At 49.3% G+C, this 11903-nt stretch overlaps 1 protein-coding gene across 3 annotated transcripts in view; it reads left to right on the plus strand.

The window, feature by feature from the left end:
- Positions 1–10991, plus strand: part of CAMKK1 (calcium/calmodulin dependent protein kinase kinase 1) — a 93151-nt gene extending 82160 nt beyond the window's left edge. For all 3 annotated transcript variants that reach the window (XM_064677755.1, XM_064677758.1, XM_064677757.1), the window contains exon 16: positions 6139–10991. In XM_064677755.1, coding sequence (XP_064533825.1) covers positions 6139–6211 — 73 coding nt within the window. In that variant the 3' untranslated portion in view covers positions 6212–10991. The remainder of the gene's footprint in view (positions 1–6138) is intronic.
- The last annotated feature ends 912 nt before the right edge of the window (positions 10992–11903 follow it).

The following is an 11903-nucleotide window of genomic DNA, read 5'->3' on the forward strand; positions in this document are numbered from 1 at the left end:
TTATTCAAGCTCCTTGTACAAACTAAAAGGGGGTTTTTTTTAAAGTGCATAATTTCCACTTTTGTGCTGCTGTGTCCAGTGCCCTTAGTTTATAAAAACTTTTCAGGCCAGGGATGAAGCTGTGGCCATGCTGGGCTGGCCTCTGCCCAGCCAGTGGAATGTCCAGAATTATTGTGAATGGCCTTTGAATGTGCCAGTTCTCCACTGCACTAATCCCTGCTCTTAATTTCTCAGTCTCATGCCATCAGTGCCAGTTTTTGGCAGTAACAGTTGACTTTATCCTGAATTAATTCATGCACAACTGGAGCTTTGAGAACCTGTCTCAAACCCCTTCTGTTTAAAAGGAAAACACTGGCCAAGTCTCTTCAACAAAGTGTTGTATATTAAACACTACAGCAGGGATGCTCCTGTTAAGGAATGTGGATTATTATTATTATTTCGAACTTTGGAAAATGCTTTACTGGCTGAATCTAATGAAAATTGCTTCAAATTTAAATAGATGTGTTGAATCTAATGACATTAATTGTAAGTGAACTGAGTCTAAATGGGAATGTTCATTGTTCAGTGAGTTATGTCTTGATTACAGTGTTATTTCCACAGGGACAAACAGAGTAGACACTAAGCTCATCCAGTCCTTAATTCATGGTGGGTTGTTCCCTAGAAAAAACACCCCTTAATACACATATGAAGTATAATATCAGTGCCAATGTTATGAATAGCACTGTGGTAGTTAAAATAAATTTCAAGTGAGTCGACGTTGCTATAAATTTTTAGGACCTTGCAGGAACAGAGAATAATTGTTGTAGTAAAGGCTCTGCAGGGTTTCTGCATGTCCAGCACCCTTGCAGCTGGACAGGGGACCCCAGAAGTGGGAGCTGGCAGAAGAGCAGTGCCTGCAGCCATCGCTGCTCTCTGGACGTGTGGTTGCCCACGAGGGGCTGGGACAAAAATGAGCCACACATTCCCAAGCTCTCCTCCACAGAGCTCCTCCTCCCCAGTGGCAGTGTCTTTAGAGAGAGCTAAATCAGCTTTTGTAATTGCATCTCCTTCTAGTTTATAGGTAGGAAACAACTTGTTGTGTTGCTACGGAAGAGAAAAGGAAAAGCAATTAGAAAACTCCAGTTTCGCATTCAATTTGTTTAATTGGGCTGCATGGGAAATTGCCAGAGCCCCACTCACTGCTGCCTCAAGCATCTTATATCTGTGCCCATTCTGAGGATGCATTTTGCAGGAAATCCTCTGGCAGCTGAGCCTGCTTTCTGGCATTTGATGCCTAATTGATGATTCTTAAAATGGAGCTGTCCTTCAAGCTCACTCTTGGGGATTTGGAGAGGAAGAAGCTGAATCATGTGGCTGAATCTTTGTTCATTTCTCCCTGCATTACCTACACAGTGCTCTGTTGCTGGGAATGCTTCATGCCATAGCAGGGGGGCTTTCATGTTGGTAGCCTTGGTTCCTTTAGAGGACACCATTAAGACACCCGTGATTTGAAACAGTTCTTAAGTTAATACTGGGAGGAGAGAAGGCTTTTTTAGCACTCCTTAGACCTGGAGGAAGCAAACCCTCTCCTGGCTGTTACTTATTGCTCTGTTTATCAGCACTGAACAGTTTAAGAGGCAGCTGTGAAGTGCAGGCACACTCAGCAGGTGGAGAGGAACTGAGATGAAGATGCCCCCATTTAGCAGTTTTTGTTTTGCACACCCAGAGTCGTGTGAGTGCTGCCAGCTGTCACCTTACCCTGTCACCAGGGTGGTGTCCAGGTGTCCCTGGATCCTGCCTTTCATGCAGGATCTCCCAGAGAGGCAGTGATTCATGGAGCCCTGCAGGTCCTGCAGACTGTGGCCAGGTTCAAGCCCATCATCAACAGTGGCTGCAGAATTCTTTCTAATTTTTCCAGTTTCACAGTATATTTTTTTTTAAGCCCAGCTGTTCACAGCTGAGTTCTGGGTTTGTGTTTGCTGCATTTCTTCTGCCTGCTCCAGATTTCTCCTAATTGAGTCAGCACTGGCTTCACCACATTTTATTGCTCTCATTAATTGCAGCTACTACCTATCAAATTAATTGCTGTGTTTTGACAGACCCAATTTACTTTCCCATTATGGCTGCTATTGCTATTGATGAAATGTGGTTGTCAGCTCCTATATGGGGGATCAGTTGATATTTAAAAAGCCTACTCTGTTTCCAGCCTTTCCAGAAAGAGAGCAAAGTAGCCATCACTGCCCTTAAGGCCATATTATCCATGTAAGTTAGGCATGAGGAAGCCAAGGGGGAAAAGGAGGTAAAAAAAGCGTCTGACCCAGGTCTCCAAGCAGAAACAGCTTCTCCCAAAGCAGCCTGGAGGCACCTGCCTTGCAGGGACTTTGTGCTGAGAAGGTTCCAGGGCTCAGTGCCATAGGGCTGCTCAAAAATAGGCTGCAGAGGTTCTCCTCGGTCAGCCAAGATTACAGCATCAGCTTTGACAGGGGAAGAACTGCAGGGTGGGTTTAAATTTGCCAGATGTTTCCACTAAAGATGCTCCCTTGGTCTCTGTTGGTGCTCTGTGTCTGTCTCTCCAGTCCCGGGGAGATTTTGGGTAGGGACCACGTCGATGCTGTCAGACAGAGTGAAACCCAACCAGAAACCTTACCAGTTTTCACTGCAGAGAGAACTGCATGTCCTGTGGGAAGAGCCATGCCCCACATGCAGGTAGGTATCCTCACAGGACCAAGGCTGTGGCACAGGATTTTCCTCTGGAATGACCCACCATTGGCAGGTCCCTCCAGCGAGGGCCCCACTGCTCCTGTGGCTCTGCCCCACTGCATTAGTGGTGATGGCAGGCCATGATAGGATACAAAACCTCCACAGGAGCCAAATTACATGGCCCAGGGACATCAGCAGTGTGCTGGAAGCTGTCTGGAGCTTTCAGCAGTGGTAGGGGCTGGAGTGGGTTTGTACCAGTGCCTGTCCTCATCTGTCCTTCAGGCTGCAAGTGAATGTGGCTGGTGCTCCTTCCTCCATTCCACTCTGCTCACTAGGCTGGTTAAGGCACAGAAATACAAGCTCCTTTGCCTGCTGCCATCATCTTCATGATCACTTTCTCCCTTTGTCTCATTGTTTTGCTCTCAGGGACAGATTCCTCTTAAACACATCCGTACATTTGCATCCATCTTTAAGGTAATTCCGTGTCTGTGTTTCCCCTGGGTGCTGTAGAAACCCCCTCAGCCTGTGTGTCCCCTCCTCAGCCTGTGTGATTTGCGTGGTAGTGAGAACATTTGGCTCCATCCTCCCTTCCTGTAGGAGGAGTTTTGCTGCACTCATTCTCTGTGTGTGACACTAATGTTTATGAATGCTCTTTATTATTATTACTGTTTGTGATTCTTTGGCATTTCAACTGCTTTTAGGGAGGGAGGGGTGAAAAAAGCCGGGGGGGGGTGTTAGCAGGAACTGGTGCTCAGCCCCACCTTTGTGGAGGGAATAGCTACAGAATTTGGGAAAGGCTGAGCTTTGGAATTTGGGCTCAGGTTTGTTATTTAGTGATGATGCAAAAGAAATAGAGGTGGAGCCATCTCTGCTCCACATGCTCCCCTGTGCTTCTGCCTCTGGTGCAGCACTGAGAAGACTGAAATTGGTTGCTCCAGGTGACCACCCAACCCCACCTCAGTCAAGGCTTCATCTGTCCAACCACTTGCACAGACCCTTCTAGGAAGTGGTTGGGCCAGTTAATTCTGTTAAATAACAGAATAGCATTGATGCAAACCATGACAAGCTGCTTACAAACATCTTGGTGTGAAGTCCCAGGATCCAGGACACAGCCTCCAGCCGGGCCTGGAAAGATCTGGGCTGGGTTGAGAGGCTGGGAAAGAGCTGCATGGCTCTGAATACCTTTGGGAGCAGCTCTGGAGGCTCTGCCTGGCTCCTGGTTTATCACTCCAAGACAAATGGATGAGCTGGAGCCAGGATGTCGCCTGCTCTGAGCGAGGAAGGACTTGCAGAGATTCTCCAAAAATAGTTAGGAGAAGGCAGGGGAGGAGGATGGGGACTGACGTGGCACCGGTGGGGACAGCTGGTGCCACTGCCTGCTGCTGCCTTCTCCGTGGGCAGGAGGGGACTTCAGAAGCCTGGATGGGGGCAGAGTGTTGGTATTTAGTGGGGGCTCAGTGCAGGAATTAAGCACTTGCCAGGGGGGTGTATATGCTGTGATTCAGTAGGTTGTCCCACTGCATCCCTGTCCTGTGTTTTGGAGGGAAGTGCTGTGAGGCTCATTCCCTGCTGGACACAGAACACCCTCGGTGTCTGTGATCTCCCTGCAGCTCCCGTGGTGAACAGCCATGTCCTCTCCTGGATAATTGCACAGGTCAGGCTTTGCTCGCCTGTGGCTTAGAAAATGTAGCAGAAATACAGTCTTATTTCTTACAAAGAGTAATTTAAGGGAGATTCACATCCAGCCTCAGGCCTCACAGCATGAGCAAGGTTCCTGTGGAGCATTGGTGTCCTGGTCTCTGCTGCTCCACGACAGCAGGTTTCTGGCTGGTGTTTGCACCGTGAGGGTCCTTTCACCCTGCCACCAGGGTTTGGAGAGGCAGGGGCTGCTCAGGGTGGTGGGGGAACATGGAACACACTCCAAGCAGGGAGCAGGAGCAGCAGGATATGCTGGGCTGTGCCAGAGAGCAGAGCCTCTGCTGCTAAATGTGGTGATCAGTCATTTAAAGAGGGTGATGACAGGCACTGAAGACAGAGCTGTTCCTCAGCCTCCCCCGCAGGGAAATGGTCCCTGGGTTCAAGGTCAGGTTTATTGCAGGGCTCTGCTGGAGCAGAGGGAAAAGGGAACGTGATTTTTGATCATTTCTGGTTTCTTCAAGAATTGTTTTAGCCCTGTGTGCCCTTTCAGTGTTGTTCCCAGACAGAGCTCCAAACCCACATTTTCCCAAATGCTGTGTGCTCCAGACACGTGCAGCAGTGCTGATGCTCCACGGCAGAGCTGGCTTGTCCATGCAGATTCTCCTGCAGAATTCCCAGGAGCAGGTTGCCCAGGGAAGTTGTGGATGCCCCACCCTGGAAATGTTCAAGGCCACATTGGATGGGGCTCTGAGCAACCTGGTCTAGTTGAAGGTGTCTCTGCCCACAGCAGGGGGATTGGAACGAGATGAGCATTAAGGTTCCCCTTCCAACCCAAACCATTCCACGATTCCTTGATGCAGCCAGGCTGTCCTGAGGGAGGCTGGACACCCTGGGAGACACAGATTCTTAGAGTATCAACACCTGCTTGATGTTGTGGATATCTTCATGATGGAGAAATGGGGTTTTAGGTGAAGGCATCAGCCTGCCATTGGTCACTGCTGTGGGATGTTGTGGGTGGCCCCTGGAGATGTCCCCTTTTCTCCATCCAGTCCAGAGCAGTGACAGTTTTCTCTGGTCAAATCTTGGCCATGGGCTGCCTGTGGATGGCTGGGCTGGGTGGAGATGTTGCTCCTCAAGGATGCCCCAGAGTGCAAGTACAGCTCAAGCCTTCTACGTGAGAAAACATCAGAAATTAGGAATAGGAGGAAAAGGCCGAAGGTATCATGGTGAATGTGCAATGCAAGTAAGTTACTTTGGTTATTAATTCTATGCCTGCTGCTCTCAGAATTTGGGTACTGCTGTTTTGGGGACCAGACAAACTCACAGAGGCTGAAATCACACAGTTTTTGTGTAGGACAAACTGAGCCCTGGTGGAAACATTTAGTTTTATTGCCATTTACAGCGGGGCTTTGGAGAAGCAGTTATGGGATGAAGCCATCCCTCTGATCCTTGTAAAAAAAATCAGATTAAAGGAAAGCAAGCCAGAACTCTCCAAATACAAACTGGATAATTTGAAAATATTGCTGCTGGTCTGCAGGACTTTCCCCAAGAGCCAGATACCTCCTTGTGATGCTGCAGCTGGAGGAGGGCATACAGGGAAGTGCAAAGCTCAGTTTTTGGGGTGCAGAGACCAAGCAAGCATCCAGCCACAAGCTGCACATCACTGCAGGGATATTGCTGAGGCGTTTTTGCGGTACCAGCACAACAGGCTGGCTCATTGCTATTCCCTCTTAATACTGATATTGCTGACTTGGGTTGGACAAAACACCCCCTGCCTTGCTCTGTGCCTATAATCTCTTTGTTCCTTTGCCATTCCTGTAGCAAACAAGGGAGCAGAGAAGGAGCCAGGGACCCGGAGCTGCCCGACGTGTGTGAAGACGAAGCCACGTCCTGAGGCCGCCCGGCCGGTCACGCACGTGCTGCTGCTGTTGTGCCCATCGTGGTGTTGTGTAGCACCATCGCCCTCATCACCCCCTCTGGGGCCTGCAAAGCAAAAAAAAACACCACCAAACAAAAGCCACCAAAACGGGACCCACCCAGAAAGCCAGGCAGGAGGAGCAGAGCAGCCAGAAGGAGCAGAGCGAGCCCTCGGGCGAGGGGTCCCTGCCCTCCTCCGTGTGTGCCTTGCTCTCCACTTGTGCTTCACCCCTGGGCTCTGTCCTTGGGTGTCTTGGCTGAGGAATGTGGGTTTGTTTGTAACGTTTTCTCAGGGGTCCTTCACCCCAGAGGCTTTTTCCTTGCGTTTTTGCGTTCTCTTGTTTCAAGCATCAGGAGGGAAAACGAGGTCGGAGCCAGGCTTTGTGTCAGAGGGCAACTGTTTCATTGAATGCACGAGTAAAGCACCTCTGTGTGTCAGGACACAGTCCTGCTCCTGGTGTGGAGCTGATGGCAGAATTTGGGTCTCAGCTAAATGAGGATGAGATCTTGCTTTTAGAGTGAACACTCTCCCTCCCTATGCCTTTCTTTCTCTTTTTTTCCCCCTTCTCCTCTTGCCCCTCAGTTTTGCACAGTGCCAGTCCCACTCGCTTCAGTCAGGGCAGTGTTGTGAAATGGAAGTTATGCCATGCAGTGAGCCTTGGAATGTCACAGAGCTCTGGAGCATGGGGATATGCTGCTACATGGAACAGCTCAGTGCACCAGGGACACCTGCTAACCAAGGCTGCTCTTCCCAAAGAGCTGGGAATGCCCCCTGTGAGCTGCACCCAGTCCTGCACCCATGGACCTTGTTCTCAAGCTGAAAAGAGCTGCAGGTTTTGGGTTTATTTTATTTCATTCATTTCCCTCACTCATCTCCTAGCTTGTGTACCTGATGCTTTTAAACTTTAATTTCCTGAAAACCACCCAAACTGGGAGAGCTCCCCAGGATGGAAAATGTTGGTGGAGGGTTTTTAGACTAAGGAAAGCTACAGAACACAAGATCACAACTTGATCTTTTGATTTATTTTTTTAAGGCTTTCATTTTTAATTTTATTTTAAGACTGTAATTTTTATGCATGTGCTGATGCTGCTATTTTATCCATAGATTGCTTCTAAACTTGGTATTAGAAGCTTCATCTCTACAGTTTGACAACAGGTGAGAGATTGCACTTAAAAAGGAAATGCAGCCATTTCCATGGCTCTTGACTGAATAGACTTGTGTGGATAATCTGGAATTCCACTCTTGCATTCAGAGAGTAAAAACCAGTGACATCAATTCATCAAAGTATATGTCATTATTTTCCCTTGAGCTTGGGGACCTTATGGGGTCTGAACATGCCCTTGGGAAGCCAATGGGATTGGAATCTTATTTTATAGCACTTAAATAAAGGAGAGGATTACATTTGGTTCCTACACAAGCATCTTACTGTCTTTTTTTTTTTTAAGATTTAATCCTGAGGACTTTGTACCTTAATTTTTTGTGCAAGGAGATACCTGTACAAGGGTTGTTGGTAGTGACTGGTGTATACTGGTGTTCCTCTTCTGTTTGCTGTGATCTATCTTGGTGGTTCCCAATGTTTTCATAGCTGGGCTTTGCTGCCAGTGCCTTCTGCCTGTCCCCAGCCTGTCACCTCCCCTTGCTCATCCTCAGCCACCTCGGTGGGATGCCCAGCAGTCACATCTCACCTGTAAATATTGGCAAACTGGGAAATAACATTGCATCTGATGGATTTCACTGAGGAGACCTTTAATATTTAAAGCTGGTAATGATGTTGGATCCTGGAAAGGTTACTGCTGTGGGCCTGAGCTCTGCACTGCTGCATCCAGGTGCTAAACCCTGCCTGTTTGTGTGTCTGCCTGTGCTCAGCATCCTCCAAGGGACCCTGGTCCTGCACCAGCTGATCCATCCCCCTGGGACACTGGACCTTTTGCTGGGATCCTGCTGCCTTGTACTGAAGATTTAAGTACCCAGAGACAGGGAGTGAAAGTGGAGATGGGGACTCAGCAGGTCTGAGGGCACAGGGGGCTCTGCAGATGGGAAAGACTGGCCAGGAGGAGGCTCTGGATACAACCTGGGCTGTGCTGGGGTGCCACCAGCTCCTGCTGCACACCAGGGGCCAAGCTGGACAAACTGTCTTCCAGTTTGGGGGGGAAAAAAGGACTTTCTCCAGCTGGTGTCTCCAGGGCAGGGCCAGGGAGTGGCTCTGGGACAAGGTCACATCTCAGGAAGGCACCTTACCCCTGAGGGAGTGCTGATCAGCCTTATCCCTGTGCGATTCTGAGGTCTAAGCAATACTTGGGTTGTGCTCAAAGAGCTCTAGGAATGCAGACATGGGGTTAGTTCTTGTATTTTTAATATGTGGTAAGAATAATTTAATAATCCAGGCAGCTGGGGTTATTTTAGTGATGCCCAAGGGGTGGGAGCTGGCAGGGCAAGGCTGCAGGAGGGCTGTTCTCAGCCTCAGTTAATGCAACCAAACAAATTATAATTTACAAATTAACTCCATGTCGTGTTCCTTTAGTGGTAGCTAAAGCATCACTTCAGTTTTGGAGGGGAATGGATGTTTTTTTGTCATTATCCCAAAATGTACTTTGAAATATTTGCCCTTTCAGCTGAAAGAAATCCTTCCGGAGCTGTTCCCACAGGTTCAGGAAGCAGCCAGAGTTGTACAGCTGAAAACTTGCATGAAATGAGATGAAAAAGGTGCCCTGGCAGCAAGAGAAACACTCAGAGAGGCAAAAATAGGCTCTGCTTCTCACTCAGCTGTAATGAAATCCTTGTTTGGGTGCGTGTTAGAGCAGCTTGGAGCACTGCTGGTCCTGCTCTGAAGAAAGGAAGAGGCTGAAGAGAGTGTTTATTTGAAAATAAACAACTCTGGCAAGGCAGCACTTTTAGCTGTTGAGGAAAAGGATCCTCCTTAGCTGGATGGGTAAATATTTGTCTGCTTCTGTCTGTGATTGAGGGGATGGGGTTCAGTGTGGGCTCCAAGAAGTGAGAAGAGCTGGTGTGGGCACGTTCTGATGCTTTTGTGTGTGCTCTGTATTTTTCCCTTCCAAATCCTCACTTGCCTGTGCTGTTCCTGGAGCACCAGGATGGTCTGAACTGTGTTTGCTGGGCTCTGAGTCCCAGGGAGGGCTCTTCTTTCCCCCAGCACAATAGCACCTTTGGCTCTGTCAGCTTTTCCAGCTGAGGGACTTTGAAGGGAATTTCTCTTTTGGGGGAAATACAGGAGGAAGATTTCTTTGTCTTGCTCAACTAATGGCTCTAGGCCTTCAGTTTGGGGGGTAGTGCTAAGCAAAAATCCTGGCCTAGTCTCCCCTGTCTGGCAAGGAGGAGTTCTCAGTCCATGTCTTTAACCCTTTGGGCAGGAATGTGTTGCTATGAAGGTCACACTTGCAAGTAAATGAGGTTTTCAGCATCAGGGCTGGTGGTGGGAAGGGAAACTTTGTGTCCAGCTGCATCCAAAGGGAGCCCAGCAGGGGACAGTGGAGCTACTCCACCCAAAACAAATTGTGGCTCGACAAAACAACTCCCAGGATGGGATTTAATTCCTTATTTATTGCCAGACTTGCAAGGAGGAGCCAGTGGGGGAAATTTTGTGTTCCTTCAGCACAGCTCTGTGTCCTGAGGGCATCACAGCTCTGCCACAGGGGCCAGGGGAGGATTCCTCCATCTGTGCTGTGTGGCTGGGAGCTCGTTTGCTCTCTCCAGCTCAGTGCTTTCCCTGCCCAAAAACACCAGGAGCTTTGTCCCACCAGTCCAGGAGCTTTGTCCCACAGGATCATTTATGGTCTTGGACACCTTCATCCATGATTCCAGGTGCAGAGCCCCCATGTCCAGTGCTTTGGGAGCTGCTCTGTGTTACTGTTCTGCCACAAGCAGAGCTGGTCCTGGTTTGGGATGGGTGATCCCAGCTCTGTGTGGGATGGCACTGGCAGGGGAGGCAGGATCCTTTCTGCCCCCAGGGGATGGGGATCTCAGTCAGCATAAGAACATTTCCAGAGGCAGGAGAGCTGTGCTGGGGGATCCTGCTGGGAGCACCACTGTGTCCAGTGTCCAGCAGGGAGACTGGAAAGCAGATAGTGGAGGTTTTGTGTGTAAATATAACTTAGTTTGGGTGCCAAACTTCCCTGCTTTACCAGGGCACATTTCCAGTGGAGTTTGCTGAGCACAGCAGGGGAAGGGATTCCTTTCTGGCCCAGAGCCTCCCACAGAAGACCATGCTCTGCTCAAGTCCCTCCCAAGCTGAATTAACCTGGATTATCCCATGACCCTCTTGCTCTGAATGCAGCCTTCCATAGGATGAGGGAAGGAAAGCAGCTGGACAGTTGCTGCCTTTCTCCTCCCCTTCCTGAAGAAAAGCCATGTACTCTCAGAGCTGCTGCTCACAGACGCCCAGGCCCTCAGGCAGTAACCACAAGCCATCAATCAAAGCTTTCCAAAAAAACCATGTAAATTCAAGAAAAAAATAGATTGCAACTTCTGAGGGTGTCATTCAGATCCTCTGTGCCGTATTTTTGCTGCTGTTTCCAATTTCTTGGCCTGTTCTAATTTAAGTCTCTTGTTCCACTCGGTGTTCGATCTCTGACCCTGTGTGTGCTCTGCTATGACTCAAGCATGATGTAAATGCACTCAGAACTGTAACAGCACGTGGCTGTTACACTGTAAATATGTACCATGAAGAGAGAGGCTATTTTTTGCATGCTTTTGTACTGTAGAACTGAGGAGAAAATGACAATAAAGTCCACAGAGATGACACTGGGTGTAAGTGCAGTTCCTGAAGCGGGGCTGGGTGATGCTCTCGTGTTCTCTCTGCTGCTTAAAACTTCTCTGTGCTTTTAGCTACAGCAGAGAGGGGCTTGGAGGCCTTCCTTTCATCCCCCTTTCCCTCTTGGGCTTTTCCCAGATGAAGAGGCTCAGGGACACATTGTGCTCAGGTGACACATCCCCAACTGTTACTCCTGCTGCCGTGGGGCTGGGGAAGTTTTCATGCCTTAATTCCATTTCCTTCCAAAGAAACGTGCAATTTGCTTTGAAGAGGGGTTGGGGCTGGTCTGGGTTAGAACTCACATGGCTTCGTTGTGGAAACCACAACAAATCCTGGGTTTTTCTGGTGCCATGGGACAGGACTGGCTGGCTGACCCCACCCAGCTCCAGGGACCTTCCTCCAGGACAGGCTTCCAGGAGCACTGCACTCCTCTTGTTCTTGTGTTATCAAAAAGGAAAAAAAAAGGTGAAGGTATCTGCCTTTATTCCCTGTCATTGTTGCTGGAGAGCTGGGAGAGCTGGGGGTGTTCACCCAGAGAAGAGAAGGCCCCAGGGAGACCTTAGAGCCCCTTCCAGGGCATAAAGGGGCTCCAGGAGAGCTGGAGAGGGACTTGGGACAAGGGATGGAGGGACAGGACAAGGGGGAGTGGCTTCAAACTGCCAGAGGGCAGGGTTAGATGGGATATTGGGAAGGAATTCTTCTCTGTGAGGGTGGTGAGACCCTGGCACAGGTTGCCCAGAGAAAACTCTGGCTACCCCATCCCTGGAGATGTTTGAGGCCAGATTGGACAAGGCTTGGAGCAACTTGGGCTAGTGGAAGGTGTCCCTGCCCATGGCAGGGGGTGGAACAAGATGGGCTTTAAGGTCCCTTCCCACCCAAACCATGCTGGGATTGTGGAAA

The sequence above is a fragment of the Pseudopipra pipra genome, chromosome 21 (genome assembly GCF_036250125.1).
Source record: "Pseudopipra pipra isolate bDixPip1 chromosome 21, bDixPip1.hap1, whole genome shotgun sequence".
In the NCBI taxonomy this organism is placed as follows: Eukaryota; Metazoa; Chordata; class Aves; order Passeriformes; family Pipridae; genus Pseudopipra; species Pseudopipra pipra.